Raw genomic sequence first — 16,207 nt, 5'->3', positions numbered from 1 at the left:
GCCAGTCCTCCCCCGCAATCCTCGCCCTTCCGTGTCTCCGCCCCCGCGGCCACTGCGCGGCCCGCTCGCAGCCAGTTCCGGGTGGTGGATACACCAACCGGAACTCCCCGCCCCCTGTCGCGACCCGGTGGTCGTAGGTGGCTGGGGTGAGGAGGGAGAGGGGGCGGGGGCCGCGTTAGGGGGTCCCGAGACGTCGGGGACCCTGAAGGCGGGGTATTGGGGCGACCCACGGGGCGGGGTGGGGGGGGGGTGGGGAAACAGCCTTTAAGCAGTCCCACTTCTGTGCCAGTCACTGAACTGGGCTCTTGACGAGCATCATCTCTTAATCCTCAGAACATCCCGGGGAGGTAGGTACTGTTGTTGTTATCCCCATTTTACAGATTCTGACTTCTTACGAGGAAACAAGACCCAGACTTCTCTTGTCCCCATTTTACAGATGGAAAAACCGAGACTCAGGAAGGTTAAATAAAATGATCAGTCACATAAATAGAGAATGTTAAAGCCTGGGTTTGGACCCTGGTTATGTCTGGTTTACCAGCCACATTCTTAACCATTGTCAGGGAGGGGTAAAGGTGAGGATGGGTGAGACCAGACGAGGCTGCGAGGCAAAAATGAACACTGTACGAATGGGATGCTCGGAACCCAGAGGCTTAGCAGAACCCAGGAGTAGTAGAGCAAAAGGGAAAAGCATCGGGAAGAAAGGGCAAAGTATATCAAGGTGATGAGGCGCACAGATGCACAACCACTTGCGTTCAAATTGCATTTTGGTAAGTTTGGGCCTGCACTCCCCTTACAGAGTCTCAGTTTCCTTATTTGTAAAATGGAGATCACATGGTTCCTGTTCAAGGGGTTTGAATTCAGTGAGAAGCTGGTAAGATGCCCTGTGCTTGGTGCACAGTAGGTGCTCTGTGAGTAGAAGCTGGGCCATCAACCTGTCAAAAAGGTACTGAAGCCTGGTTTTCTCCTTGATGCTCTCACACGATGGAGTGAGCTCTTGGGCTTTTCTTGTGCTGTTTCATCTACCATCAATGGCCCTCTCCTCTCCAGCTCCCCAGGGTCCTGTATCCTAGGCCATGAGTGAACTGAAGGACTGCCCCTTGCAGTTCCATGACTTCAAGTCTGTGGACCACCTAAAAGTTTGTCCACGCTACACGGCAGTGCTGGCCCGCTCTGAGGACGATGGCATCGGCATCGAGGAGCTGGACACTCTGCAGCTGGAACTTGAGACCCTGCTTTCCTCTGCCAGCCGGCGCCTGCGAGTGTTGGAGGCTGAAACCCAGGTGATACCCTACAGAGGGGACATCACCAGGGATGGACTGTGACAAGTTATGGGTGGGTCATTCATTAGCCACATCTGCTAAAGCCTGGGGTACAGGAGGTTGGAGAGGGGAGGAGAGACCCAAATTGGGCTTGTGTGATATGCAGGAAGGTGGGTAATCCTCATAAATTGCAAGATTTTTAATTCACCAAGCGTTTATTCACACACACACACAGACCCCACCCTCCAGTATGTTGTGAGTGCTATGCAAATCATTAGAGAGAGGTCATTAGGACAATTCTGGCTTTCAGGGAGTTTGCCAACTAACAGGAGGGTGGGTTCAGACAAGTACCAGATGACATGTTATGGTTAGGGGTACTACGGGTATGAGGAAACCTGTTTTTGAATCTTGGCCTAAGCACTTGCTAGTGTTACTGTTTCCAGCTATGACTTTGGGAAAGTTACATTCTATTTCAGAGTATCAGTTCTCTATCTGTAAACAGGGCTGGAAAATAGGACCTGTCACAGAGCTTTTGTGAGGATTAAGAGATTTTTTTTCTTTTTTTGCAAATGCTCAGCCTAATGTTGTAAGTGAAGGTTTGCTGGGGAGGCTTATCTGTCATCACCAAAAAGTTACCACCAGCATATTTTCCCAGAGCTAACATGTACTGGGGTCATTTGGCCTTTCTGCTAAGTTCTACAGAAGTGCATCAGAGTACAGACAAATGGGTGGAATGATAAGTATATGAATAAAATCCTGAGATGGATACAGGAAAAGGAGCGAGTTTGAAGGATGAATAGGAGTTTACTAAATAAAAAGGAGATGGGAAAAGACCTTGGCGTCTCAAGTTATAGATCCTAATTCTTTACCGGGAAAAGAGTTGTCCTGTGTCTTCCCTTCTCCCCCTCAGTGACAGTCTTTGAATTTCAGATCCTCACTGACTGGCAGGATAAGAAAGGTGACCGACGATTCATGAAGATGGGTCGAGACCACGAGCTCGGGGCTCCCCCCAAACATGGGAAGCCCAAGAAGCAGAAACTGGAAGGGAAGGCAGGACATGGACCGGGCCCTGGCCCCGGGCGACCTAAATCCAAAAACCTTCAGCCCAAGATCCAGGAATATGAATTCACTGATGACCCAATTGATGTGCCACGGATCCCCAAGAATGATGCCCCCAACAGGTTCTGGGCTAGAGAACATGGAGGGGCAATGGGAATCGGGAAGTGGAGACTGGAGAAGCCCTGGGCTGAGGCTTGTGGGACCTGGGTGCCCATTGAGGATCTGTTTCTCTCCGCAGGTTCTGGGCTTCAGTGGAGCCCTACTGTGCTGACATCACTAACGAGGAGGTGCGCACGCTAGAGGAGTTACTGAAACCCCCAGAAGATGAGGCTGAACATTACAAGGTAGAAAACCTGAGTCTCAACAGACAAGGTAGAAAACAAGAGGGCTCAGAGGTGCCTCAGAATGAAAGCTCCTAAAGCTATATATCATCTTCCTTTCCCTACCCTGCCCAGTCTCCTGTCTGCCCCATTATCCCACTCAGACATCCGGTCTCTCTCATCCTTCTCCCTGCATTGTCTCCCTTCCATCCCATCCGGATGGTTACTGTCAGATTCAGGGAGGCTTTCTCTTGTTTGCACATCTCCCTCCCCTCTGCTTTGGTTCAAGACTTCCATCAGCTTTCACCCAAACAGGTTCTTAATACTTCCTGCCTCCAAAGGGGCCTTTCTTTCATTCCTTAAAAGAAAATGTAGAAAGTAGAAGTGTTGGGGGAACTCTCCCATAGGTCCGCTGTCATGCTCAGATGTGACACGACCCTGCTCCCGGTCTTCTGGCTCTCATTACCCTCAGGATCGAGTCCAAGTGTCTCAGTCCTTGGTGGCACGGCCCCAGCGCCCCTCTCCAGTTTCATTGGCCACACTCTCTCTTCACTGCTGCATTCCCCAGCCCCACCAAGCACCTTACCCTCACTCCTGACCCCCACAGGATCCTTGCTGGGCTCTGGGCCTCTGCATATGCTCTCCTCCTCTTGGCATACTGATTCACCGTTCAAACCCTGACCTTGTGTTACCTTCACCAAAACTCCTTTGCAGATTCCCCAGCAGAAAGTTGGTCTCTTTTGAGGGCTGCCACAAGACTTTGATCTACCTCTGTCATGTCGCTTGTCTGAATTTTTTTAAAATGTATTTGAAAAGTAATTCATATAAGCAGTAATAAATTCAAGCAATACAAAAAAGAATTCCTTCTCCTGACCCTACAGTCTCTCCTACAGATCCCGCCCCTGGGAAAGCACTACTCCCAACGCTGGGCACAGGAGGACCTGCTGGAGGAGCAGAAGGACGGAGCCCGGGCCGCAGCTGTGGCTGACAAGAAGAAAGGCCTCATGGGGCCACTGACTGAACTCGACACTAAAGGTAGGCCCCTCAACTTGCTGCCTACCCCATGTTAGGACTTGAGTTCCCAAAACTTCAGACCAGTTACCCACTACTCTGCCTGCTTCAGATGTGGATGCCCTGCTGAAGAAGTCTGAGGCCCAGCATGAGCAGCCGGAAGATGGATGCCCATTTGGTGCCCTGACACAGCGCCTCCTGCAGGCCTTGGTGGAGGTGAGCACCCCAACCTAAAACAGCAACCACATTTACTTTCTATTTCAATGTTTGCTCCTCTTCTTCCTCTTCTTCTTCTTCCTCCTCCTCCTCTTCCCCCTCCTCCTCTTCCTCCTCCTCCTCCTCCTCCTCCTCCTTCTTCTTCATCTCAGAGTGAGGGAGAAAGGGAAGGAGGGGAGAAGGGAGGGAGGGAGAGAGAATGTCAATGTAAGAGAAATATCAACTGGTTGCCTCCCACACACACCCCAACTGGGGACCGAACTTGCAATCTGGGTATGCGCCCTAACCTGGAATGGAACACACCACCTTCTGGTGTATGGAATGATGTACCAACCAACTGAGCCACACCAGCCAGTGCTTATTTATTTCATTTATTATTTTTTAAATATATTTTATTGATTTTTTACAAAGAGGAAGGGAGAGGGATAGAGATGTAGAAACATTCATCAGCTGCCTGGTGCACAACACCTATTGGGGATATGCCCACAACCAAGGTACATGCCCTTAACCGGAATCGAACCTGGGACCCTTCAGGTCGCAGGCTGACGCTCTATCCACTGAGCCAAACCACTTAGGGCTTATTTCATTTTTTATTGAAGTATATTATACATTTAGAAAAGTATATAGGTCTTAAATTTATAGCTTTGTAACGTTTCACAAATGAGCACTTGTATAATAAAACATTACCAGTATCCTGGAAGCCCCTCCCAGTCTCTAACCTCCCCAAAGGTAACCACTACTTCACAGTTACTTGAGTGTTGGCTAAGGGCTGAGCCCTGTGCAAGTGACTTTCCACACACCCTCTCATTGGAGGCAAGCACAGTGGTTAGCCTCATGTTACACACAAGAAGATTGAGGCTCAAAAAAAGGGGAACTGTTTGCTTGAGGTCCCACAGCTAATACATAGAAGCAGGACTCAAAGTCCAGGTTCAGGGATCCTTTTCTGTATGCTCTCTGTCTGACCTTATGCACATCCCTTCGCCTCACTGAGCCTTGCTTTCCTCTCTGGCCCAAACACAATAGTGTATTTCCCTCTCATGTAACAGCCTCAGACACGTGCTCAGGTTGGCTGAAGGGAAGAGAGGGTCTCTGTCCCACACCACCAGACAGGGACACCAGCCGTGGTGACTTTGCCATCTTAAACATGCATTCTGCATAAGGTTACTCTGGGTGTGATTGACAGTCGAAGCTCACAGAAAAAGAGCCAGGAGATGTGTATGAGGGAAGACTAATGGGCTATGATGGGCTGTAGCTTTTGTCTCTCCTAATCACTTTCCACTGGAAAGAATTTGTCACATGACTACACCTGACTGCAAGGAAGGCTGGGAAGTATTGTGTATGTGGGCAGCAATAAGCCTGGCTACTATGGAAGAAGGGCAAGAATGGCTTTGGCCTGGCCAGTGTGGCTCAGTGGTTGAATGTCCACCTGTGAACCAGGAGGTCACAGTTTGATTCCCAGTCAGGGCACACGCCCATGTTGCAGGCTCATATCCCCAGTGTGGGGCATGCAGGAAGCAGCTGATCAGTGATTCTCATCATTGATGTTTCTATCTCTCTCCCCCTTTCTCTCTGAAGTCAATAAAAATATATTTTTAAAAAAGAAAAGAAAAAAAAAGACTGGCTTTTGGACAGCTAGCAGCCTCTGCCACAATGTGCTTAGCACAGTGCCTGGTGCATTGCAAACATTTAATAAACCTTAGCTAATATTACTATCATTGAGTGCTATCTTTGCTCTTCTGTGCTCCCTTCTTTTGGAATCAGCATAAAAAAGAGATTCCTAAAATGATCAAAGCTTTTTGGATGCTGGAAAGGCTTTCTGGGCAGGGTGGGATCAGAAATATAAAAGGATATTTTTGGCCTATGAAGACTCTCCGTGTAGGTCAGAGGGGAGCAGGAAAACAGAAATACTCTAGCTCTTTATCCCCCATTTATGTGGTCTTCCAGGAAAATATTATTTCCCCTATGGAGGACTCTCCCATTCCTGACATGTCTGGGAAAGAATCAGTGGCCGATGGGGCAAGCACCTCCCCCCGAAATCAGAACAAGCCTTTCAGGTAAGTGGCATCTTATCCACACCTCACAGTCCGGCTCCTATTTCTGTTCATCCTGACATGGGGAATTCTTTTTTCCTTTTTTTTTTTTTTTTTAATATATTTTATTGATTTTTCACAGAGAGGAGGAGAAAGGGATAGAGAGCCAGAAACGTCGATGAGAGAGAAACATCGACCAGCTGCCTCCCGCACACCCCCCACTGGGCATGTGCCCGCAACCAATGCACATGCCCCCGACCTGAATCGAACCTGGGACCCTTCAGTCTGCAGACCGACGCTCTACCACTGAGCCAAACCGGCTTCGGCCTGACATGGGGAATTCTTAATTACTAGAGAGGCCAAGGGCAGTTTGAGAAAACCCAATAAAAGTTTCAAATATGCATGCTGGCCCAGCATTTCTGCATGCACAGACTTAGTATAGGGTTGTTAATCAGAGCACTGTTCTTATTGCAAACAACTATGGTTGGTTAAAATTTCATTACTCTGTATGATAAAATAATTTGCAACTATTAATCATGTAGGAGAAATATAGCTAATTGACATGAAAAGATGTAAATAGTACAGTGTTAAGTGGGGAAAATGTCACTTGTAGCACAGTGTGGTCCTTGTTTTATTTAAGATATATTTAAATGTGTGTACATAGGGAAAAACACAAATGATCTATGATAAAAGACTGGAAATAATATATAACAAAATCTGGAATAGCCCAGCCGGTGTTGCTCAGTGGTTCAGTGTTGATCTATGAATTAGGAGGTCACCAGTTTGATTCCTGGTCAAGGCACATGCTCAGGTTGTGGGCTCAATCCCAAATAGGGACTCTGCAGGAGGTAGCTGATCAATGATTCTCTCTCATCATTGATGTTTCTACCTCTCCCTTCCACCCTCTCCCTTCTTTGAAGTCAGTAAGAAAATATATTTTTTAAATCTGGAATGTGTGTGTGTGTGTGTGTGTGTGTGTGTGTGTGTGTGTATCAATCACAGCAGTCTCCTCCTTATCTGCAGTTTTGCTTTCCCCTGTTTTCTGTTAACTGTGGTCCAAAAATATTAAATGGAAAATTCCAGAAATAAACAGTTTGTAAGTGCTAAATTTTGTGCTGTCGTGAGTAGCATGATGAAATCTTATGCCATCTGAAATCTCATGCCATCTGCTCCATCCCACCTGGGATGTGAGTCATTCCTTTGTCCAGCATATCCACACTATATCCTCTATCTACCCATTAGTCACTTAGTAGCCATCTGTTATCAGTTGGTTATCAGATCACATTCACATAACTTATTACAGATCTTATTATTGTTGTTGTTAATCTCTTACTATGCCTAATTTATAAACTAAACATTATCATAAGTATGAATATATAGAAAAACAGTATATATAGGGTTCTGTACTATGCTGGTTCCAGGGAGCCACTGGGGGTCTTAGAAAGTATCCCTTGCTGATAAGGGAGGACTACTGTGTGTGTGTAAAATAGCATAGAAAAATAATGTTAATATAACAAAATAATAGTGTTTTTCTTTGGGTTTTTGACATTATAAGTTTTCCTATTTTTTTTTGGCAATGGATATATGTTGTTTGTGTTTGAAACAAGACCATATTTGCTTGTCTCTATATTTTTATATCTACATGGATATAAAGGGGGTGCCCAAAGAGAAGGTGTTCACTAACCTTGGATACGTCCAAGGGATCCCCCTTCCAAACTGGCCCTTGAGCTGAGGGCTGCCTTTCCCTGCAGTGTGCCCCACACCAAGTCCTTGGAGAGCCGCATCAAGGAGGAGCTGATCGCCCAGGGCCTGCTGGAGTCTGAGGATCGCCCCGCAGAGGACTCGGAGGACGAGGTCCTCGCTGAGCTGCGCAAACGACAGGCCGAGCTGAAGGCACTCAGTGCCCATAACCGCACCAAGAAGCATGACCTGCTGAGGTGAGTATGGATGGATGGATGGGCCAGGGGTTGACCAACAAGGCCTTGGCCACTGCTTGTCACCTTGTGGGGACTTAACAATAGGCTTCCAAACCTGGCAGGCCTCTAAATCACCTGAAGAGCCTTGAAAAAATTGTCCGTATCAGGCACCAACCCACAAGTTATGTCTTAAATAGATTCTAATTCGCAGACTAGGGCAAAGATTTCAGTGATTTATTCATTTACTTATAATTGTGATGGAAAATATGTAATATAAAATTGACTCTTTATATCCATTTTTAAGGTGTTAACTATATTCACATTGTGTGATTTATTTATTTTTATATATTTATTTTTACTTCAGAGAGAGGAAGGGAGAGAGAGAAACATCAAAGATGGGAGAGAATCACTGATAGGCTACCTCCTGCACACTGCCTACTGGGGATCAAGCCCTCAACCTGGGCATGTGCCCTGACTGGGAATCAAACCGTAACCTCCTCATTTGATGCTCAACCACTGAGCCACCAATGGCCAGGTGTGATTTATTTTTTTAAATCTTTTTATGTTTATTTTCTTTCTCCCCCAATGTTTTTTTATGAAAAATTTCATACACACAGAAAACCTGGAAGAGTAGTACAATGAACATCAATATACTCTTCACTTAGATTTATCAACTGTTAACATTTTGTGATTATTATTGGCCCTTCATCTGAAACTACCCAGTTATTTAGAACCAGTTCTTTAAGGAATTGGTCACAATGTCAATCGTTTTATATTAACTTTCATCTTTTTTTCTTTTTAATATATTTTATTGATTTTTTTAAAGGTTATAGGATATTTTTTTAAAATATACTTTATTGATTTTTTTACAGAAAGGAAGGGAGAGAGATAGAGAGAGAAACGTTGATGAGAGAGAAACATCGACCAGCTGCCTCCCGCACACCTCCCACCGGGGATGTGCCCGCAACCAACGTACATGCCCTTGACTGGAATCAAACCCGGGACCTTTCAGTCCGCAGGCTGACACTCTATCCACTGAGCTAAACCGGTTTCAGCTAACTCTCGTCTTTTGCCCTGAATTTGTCATAAGGGTATAGGTGACATCTGGAAGGAGACTATGGTAGTGCTGCCCTTTTATTGAGGAGATAGAGAAAGTAGCTTAACTAAGTTTCCTTGCTTCTCACAGACAGATGCTAACTCCTTGCCTCACAAAGCCCCAACAGTGCAGGGCACACTCATTCATTTGGCCAACTCTGCCTCTCTCAGATGTGCTGAGGCCAGCAAGAGAGGCAGAGCAAAGGGCTCACAGTCTCCAAGTGGATTATTGGTAAAGATGTGCACCATTTGCCTGACCAGTTTGGCTCAGTGGATAGAGTTCATCCTGTGGACTGAAGGGTCCCAGGTTCAATTCCTGTCTAGAGCATGTACCTTGGTTGCGGGCACATCCCCAGTGGGAGGTGTGCAGGAGGCAGCTGATAGATGTTTCTAACTCTATCCCTCTCCCTTCCTCTCTGTAAAAAATCAATAAAATAAATTTAAAAAAAGAAAAAGAAAAAGATGTGCAACATTAAAAGGAGTGGTAGTTGCTGACTAGCTACTAGGGTGTTTAAGGATAGGGGTTTATGTACAACCTCCTCTTTAATGTCGACTATAGCCCAGGGACAGGTGTATTTGCCCTGTTTACCAGATGAGAAAATAAAGACCTAATTAAACGAGTGTCCTGCTGAAGGTCACACAGCCCATAAACAACCAAGATGTGACTTGAGCCCAAGGCTGAATTCAAAGCTTCTTTCTAGTTCCCTCTCTAGGGCAAGAAGAGGAAATTACAGATGAAAGAAATACAAGGAAGGGAGGGGGTGGGAGAGATATGCAGATACAGAATTAAGGGGTAGTGAAAGAACGACTTTGGGGCTATCAGAAAGCTAGAGTGCAGGTCTCCTTCCCTGAGCAGCCATTCCCCTTCTGGAAAACTACCAGGTTGGAGTAGATCAGATCTCTAAGTAACATCCCAGCTTCACCATTAATGGGATTCATAAATTGGATTCTATTCAGAGAGGTTAGTTTGGCATCTCACCTGCCTCCTGTAGACCCTAGGCTGCCTGGATCCTAAGGTTGCTCTGGAATTTGGATGCTGAAGTAAGCAGGTACTCTGCTGGCACAGAACACCTTTAAAAGATTGTTTGAAGCCTGCCTGCCTTAATTCAGATCTCCCACTCACTAGTTGTAGGATCTTGGAACATTTATTAACCTTCTTGAGCCTCAGTTTCGTCACTGGTAACATAGGAATAATTAATGTTACCTACCTCACAGGGTTGTTATGAGAATTAACTGAGCTAATAGTTTTGAAGAGCTTAAGCTAGTATCTATCTACCACATAGTACATATAAGTATGGTTTAGGAACTTTGCTTTTTGGTCTGAATAGTCCATAGGAGGGCCAGCCTGGGATAGTGGGTGGACTCAGTCTGGACGTGGGCTTCCCATGACACCTGGCTGGATGGTCCCCACAGGCTGGCAAAGGAGGAGGTGAGCCGGCAGGAGCTGAGGCAGCGAGTCCGGATGGCAGACAATGAGGTCATGGATGCCTTCCGCAAGATCATGGCTGCCCGGCAAAAGAAGCGGACTCCCACCAAGAAGGAGAAGGACCAGGCCTGGAAGACTCTAAAGGAGCGGGAGAGCATCCTAAAGCTACTAGATGGGTAGCCCTCACCCCCACCTCAGGCTCACTTCCCCTGGCCTGGGAAGAAAGGGGAGGGAGCCCACTTCCTTCTCTGGGCGGCTGGAAGCCTCAGCCTATGGCTGACTTGTCAGATGTCATATGGCAGCAGTCTCTAAAGGACGTGGCCTTTCCCTGAGGTCCTTCGGCCTAGCTCTGTGCAGCCAGGACACAGGAGGCCCAGCTGGCCTGGCCTGGAGCCAAGTCTCTGCTTGGTCCCAAAGATGAGGGAGTCAACATTTCTGGGCCTTTCTCTCCTCCCTCCTTCCCATCCCCCAGCCCTCCACCCCTACCTGTCTCTCCCTCAAGGACTTCTCCTTTGTGGTTTTGTAAAGTGCAAATTTAAGAATAAAGTAACTGCTGTGTTTTTTTAAAAAGCATCCAGAATATTTGAATGTCTATTATTGTGGGGTGCAAAGGTTTAAGAGAGCATGCTTGGTGGCTCTTGCTCTTGGGCCACTAGCCCATGAATGCATTGAGGAAGTACATTCTGAGGATACTTGTGGCTGCAACACTCCCAGCTCAAAGTGGACTAACAACAAGGAAATAAGTTAGCTAGGGGCTTGATGGTCCTGATGCAGAGTGGATTCCGGGGTTGGCCAATCCAGCAATTCAACAGGGCCATCAAGGTTCCAGTGTCTCCACACTGTCTTCCCTGGAGTCAGCTTTCACCTAAAGTATGTTCCCGTCCAGCTGTTTAGTGTCAGCCAGTAGCAGTGGACAGAGGCTAAATGCTTCCTCATTTACAGTCAGCACAAGAGAGGGCAGGAAGGAGCTGGCTTCCAGGGCCTACCAAAAGCAAGAAGCCTTTCCAGTCTACCCTATTATGTCTTGTCCAAATTAAGCCTCACATACCCATTCCTGAACCAACCACTGTGGCAAGGGATGACTCTAATGAGTTTAAACTATTGAGTACTATCTGCTTTCCCTCTAAGCCCAAGACAATGGGAAGAGAGGGTGGAATCCATCAAAGATCTGAGTAGGAAAGAGAAATGGATGTTGGATAGGCCACCAACAGTGTCTTCCACAGCCTAGGCAGGAAGCTAAGCCTGGGGAAGATAGATGAATAAATAGGTTCTTATCCCTGCCTCAAATTGCGAGTAATTTGAAGATCCACATGAAAAAGAAAGGCAAGAGTCCCTGAAGAAATGACTGAGACATAAAGATAAAGATGGGAAGCTCTGACTGGTGTGGCTCAGTTGGGTGTCATCTTATGCACGGAAAGGTTACCAGTTTGATTCCCAGTCAGTTCTCATGCCCAGGTTTTGGGCTCAATCCCCAAAGGGGGTGTGCAGAAGGCATTCTTGTATACTCAGCAGCTATGTACTCAAGCCATTCCATGTAGCTCTTGCCGAACTGTCAAATTAGGGTGGACACATGACCCCAGCTAAGCCAATCATAGCACCCATACCTAGAGCCACAATGATTGGTCCAAAGAAGGGGCATGGACCCCAGCTGGGCCAATCAAAGGCCTTCCATAAAATTGCTCTATGGATGATGAGAGAAGAGGATTGCTCTTCTTTTGTATTAAAAGCCATAGAATGAAAAAATAAAAGCCATAGAATGTTAAGATTGAACCACCTGGTCACTCACTTTCCTGTCACATGAAAGAACCTGCCGGAGAATATAACTAACGCAGAGGAGCAGAGCCAGGAGATGGAGAAGGAGACAGGGTCTACGTGATATAGCTAGAGCCCTGGGTCCTCCATTGGATCCTTCAATTACATCAGCCCACAAATGCTTCCTTTAACTCAAAATAGTTAGCTTTGGAGTTTTGTCATTTGTCGACTAAAAAAGACCTGACAACTAAAAGTGAGTTTTGGCAAAAAGAAGGATGCAGTACGGTCCTAAGAGAACAGCAGGAGGCCCTGACTTCCACTAAATGCAAGGCCTAGCTGCCGCAGTTTTTCAGTGACTCATTGTCCCCATGTTTATAGCCTTCTCAGAGAGAAAATGATAGCTCTGACCAGACACTATTTTAAACTCATTAAACTACTGAATTTTCTCAACTACCCCATTTGGTAGGTACTAACAACACCCATTCTCAGATGAGGAAACTGAGTTTTAGGAGGTTAGGTCTCTTGCTTAGTCAAACAATTGGTAAGTGATTGAGCCATGATTCAAACTCAGTCCATCTGACTTGCAGACAGACTCTTTATTACACAGCTCTGTGGGGCCTCACTTCCCTACAAGGCTGTAGAGAATGTAAATGGTACTCTTAGGCTTGGGCACTGCACAATCTGTAACCATGGCATCCCTGCATGCAGACCCTTTCTCACCCCACCCCAGTTCTTAATTAACATCTCATTTCCATGTTCATTAAGCCAGGTCATAAAATGATAGGCATCATTGGTAGAATTTTAGGAACACTGACAGTTTTGCAGAGGAGGTAGAATGAAACCTGAGGCCCCCAAATTAGGTAGAATTGCTAGAAAGGGAAAGTAGATATTATATAGTCATACACTGCATAATGATGTTTCAGCCAATAACATACTGCTTATATGACAGTTGTCCCATAAAAAGAACCTCCAAGAAAATTCACAGTGAAGGGTTTAGCAGAAGCTTTTGCAGACCTCAACAAGCTCCTTAAAAAGTTTGAAAACATGGCCGAAACCGGTTTGGCTCAGTGGACAGAGCGTCAGTCTGCAGACTGAAAGGTTCCAGGTTCGATTCCGGTCAAGGGAATGTACATTAGTTGTGGGCACATCCCCAGTAGGGGGTGTGCAGGAGGCAGCTGATTGATATTTCTCTCTCATCGATGTTTCTAGCTCTCTATCCCTCTCTCTTCCTCTCTGTGAAAAATCAGTAAAATATATTTTTTTTAAAAGTTTGAAAACATGGACCCCAACACCAAAAGGGGAGGGGAGGGAGATGAAGAGAAAGAGGAGGAGGAGGGTAAGAGGGAGGGGGAGGGAGGGGGAGGGTTCCCAGCCACTGCACACTCTGGAGAACGAACTCAGTGTATTTGGGGTCCCAGGTGATTCCTGCTAAGAAGGGACAGATGGCCGAAACTGGTTTGGCTCAGTGGCTAGAGTGTCAGCCTGTGGACTGAAAGGTCCCAGGTTCGATTCTGGTCAAGGTTAAGGGCATGTACCTTGGTTGTCTGCACATCCCCAAGAGGCAGCTGATCAATGATTCTCTCTCATTGATGTTTCTAACTCTCTATCCCTCTCTCTTCGATGTTTCTAACTCTCTAACTCTCTCTCTTCCTCTCTGTAAAAAATCAATAAAATATATTTTAAAAAAAGAAGAAGAAGAAGGGAGAGATGGCTAGGACTTGGACTTTTAAGGAAACCTGATAAGAGACTAAATTCCTTATCTGGGGCCTAGAACTCAATAGATAGAACCAAGCACAAACGGACCATGACTCATTTCTTTGTATAATAGCTCATCGTTTCATCTCTTGACTCTCCTAGTTTAGTCACTCCACATACCTTCATTTTCACATTCATACTCTTGTTTCCTCACTCAGTGACCCTGTTGCTATGGCTGAGAGCTATGTAGGTGACTAAGGCTCCAGATACGGGAAGACAGCTGGGCAGACAAAAACATAAAACAATAATAGAAGAATGTAAGGGTCTGCAGGGTCATCAAATGCATCAGGGAGGGTGTGAAAAGGAAGGTGCTGGGCAGCAGACATTCCAGACAAAAGAAACAGCAAGGCATAGAGGTGTGAACAGCTGGCCTGATGAAAACTTCAGTGTGACTGGAGGCCTGGGTAGAGGGGGAGGGGAAGGAAAAGAAATGAAGCTAGAAAGTAGGTTGAGACCAGGCTGGAGCAGGTTGTGAACGGCAGATTAAGAAGCATGGGCTTAATGTTTTTATTTATTTTAGAGAGGAAGGAAGAGGGAGAGAGAAACATTGATGTGTGAGAGAAACATTCATGGTCTGCCTCTGGCATGCCTCCACTGGGAATTGAGCCTGAAACTCAACCAGGGCATGTGCCCTGACCAGGAATCTAACCAGTAACCTCTTGGTGCATGGGACAATGCTCAACCAACTGAGCCACACTGGCTAGGGCAAGAATCATTGGCTTTATTTTTGAGGTCAATGTTTCTCAAAAGGTGGTCTCTGGACCAGTAGCATCAGCATCACCTGTGAACCTAATAAACACAGATTCTCAGGTCTCATACCTAATGAATCCAAAATTCTGTGGCCCAGCCTTCTCTGTTTTTTGTTTGCTTGTTTTTTCTTATTGGGGTGACATTGGTTAATAGGATCACATAGGTTTTAGGTGTGCATTTCTATGTTACAAGATCTGCATCTTGCACTGTGTGTCCACCCCTCAAAGTCAGTTCATCTTCTGTCACCATATATTAAGTCCTCTTCACTCCCTATCCTTCCACCGCTTCTCTCTGGCAACCACCACTGCTGTTTGTATCCCACATATGAGTGAAATCTTATGATTCTAGCTTTTTCTGCCTGACTTACTTCACTTAGAGTAATATTCTCTCAAGGTCTATCCATGTTATTGCAAATGACAGTATTTCGTATTTTCTTATGCCAGTCCTCTCTGCTTTCATAAATCCTCCAAGTGATTCCTGATGCATATTAATGTTTGGGAATCACTTTTCTGGGTAGTAGGGAGCCAGGGGAGGTTTGTGAGTAGGGGAATGCCATAATAGCACTCTGAATCAGAAAGCACTTCTGATAGCAGCATGGAGGAGGCTGGACTGAGGGACTGAAAGTGAAATTGTGGCAGACAGAAGTACAATTATGTGCAAAGAAATACATCTGAGACAGTGGATATGGCAGAAACTAGTAGATGTCCTTCAAAATCTGATTTTTAGTTGGACATATGCTTCTGAAAAACTAAATATCCCAGCTTCCCTTGCACTTGGGTGTGATCATGTGACTAAGTTATGACCAATAGAATGTAAGAGAAAGAGATGTGTGTAATTAAGAGATTATGTGCCCCAGGTGTGCCCTCCATGTTCCTGGCTGGCATGAAACATGGTGGGAAGCCATCTTGAAATATGTGGTCAAAGACAAAACTCTTGGAACAGTGAAGCAACAAGATAAGAAGCCATGCCTGGCCAGCGTGGCTTAGTAGTTAAGCATTGACCTATGAACCAGGAGGTCACAGTTTGATTCCCAATCAGTACAGATGCCTGAGTTGCAGGCTCAGTCCCCAGTGTGAGGCATATAGGAGGCAACTGATCAATGATTCTCTCATCATTGATGTTCTATCTCTCTCTCTCTCTCACTCCCTTCCTCTTCAAAATCAATAAAAAATATATATTTTTAAAAAGATAAGAAGCCAGGATCCCTCTTATCTTGTAGTCTTCATCCCAGCCTGGGACTGCTTATGGCCTGATTGTTATACACTTTCATTTTATTTAAGTCACAATTATTTTGGGTGTCTGTTAGGGAAACCAACCTATATTCTAGCGGATACAGTGAGCATATGGCTTGCCAAGCACACTTTTCAAACTATCCTACTTCCTTCCCTTCCTTTTTTCTTCTTTCTTTTTCTTTCTTTTCTTTCGTTCTCTGCCTCTCTCAAAAGAAGTTGAGAAAGCTTAAAATTAAGACTGTGTACAATAAATTTCATAAAATACCAATATGAAGTTAAGCCTATTGGGATTACTAAGCATTAGATTACTAAGCTTCCTGGAAAACAAGCCAAAATGGAAATAGGATGAATCAGCCTCAGAATGTTTGATATCAAAGAAAAGGGCA

General features: G+C 45.6%; 1 protein-coding gene across 8 annotated transcripts; it reads left to right on the top strand.

The window, feature by feature from the left end:
• The first annotated feature begins 35 nt into the window (after nt 1-35).
• TADA3 (transcriptional adaptor 3) lies at nt 36-10,905 on the top strand. Of its 8 annotated transcripts, none has more exons than XM_084901993.1 (10): nt 252-347; nt 797-943; nt 1,048-1,280; nt 2,190-2,440; nt 2,557-2,662; nt 3,532-3,673; nt 3,762-3,865; nt 5,810-5,919; nt 7,647-7,832; nt 10,320-10,905. In XM_084901993.1, the coding sequence occupies exons 3-10, from the start codon at nt 1,074-1,076 to the stop codon at nt 10,510-10,512; spliced, it is 1,299 nt and encodes a 432-aa protein (XP_084758119.1). In that variant the 5' UTR covers nt 252-347; nt 797-943; nt 1,048-1,073; the 3' UTR covers nt 10,513-10,905. The 8 variants fall into 8 exon arrangements, with proteins under 8 accessions (XP_084758121.1, XP_084758116.1, XP_084758118.1 ...); XM_084901989.1 differs by having other exon boundaries at nt 3,520-3,673; XM_084901995.1 differs by lacking the exons at nt 252-347; nt 797-943 and adding an exon at nt 36-146.
• The last annotated feature ends 5,302 nt before the right edge of the window (nt 10,906-16,207 follow it).

The sequence above is a fragment of the Pipistrellus hanaki genome (genome assembly GCF_964339955.1).
Source record: "Pipistrellus hanaki genome assembly, chromosome: 13".
NCBI classification, from domain to species: domain Eukaryota; kingdom Metazoa; phylum Chordata; class Mammalia; order Chiroptera; family Vespertilionidae; genus Pipistrellus; species Pipistrellus hanaki.
This window is presented reverse-complemented; position numbering and strand designations above follow the sequence as displayed.

What these genes read in the sequence shown, in the direction of transcription:
- TADA3 (XM_084901990.1), top strand. Translation starts at nt 1,074, where the DNA reads ATGAGTGAACTGAAGGACTGCCCCTTGCAGTTCCATGACTTCAAGTCT. An exon ending in AAGAATGATGCCCCCAACAG is followed by an intron (nt 2,441 to 2,556) that starts GTTCTGGGCTAG and finishes TTCTCTCCGCAG; the next exon opens with GTTCTGGGCTTCAGTGGAGC. An exon ending in AATCAGAACAAGCCTTTCAG is followed by an intron (nt 5,920 to 7,646) that starts GTAAGTGGCATC and finishes CTTTCCCTGCAG; the next exon opens with TGTGCCCCACACCAAGTCCT.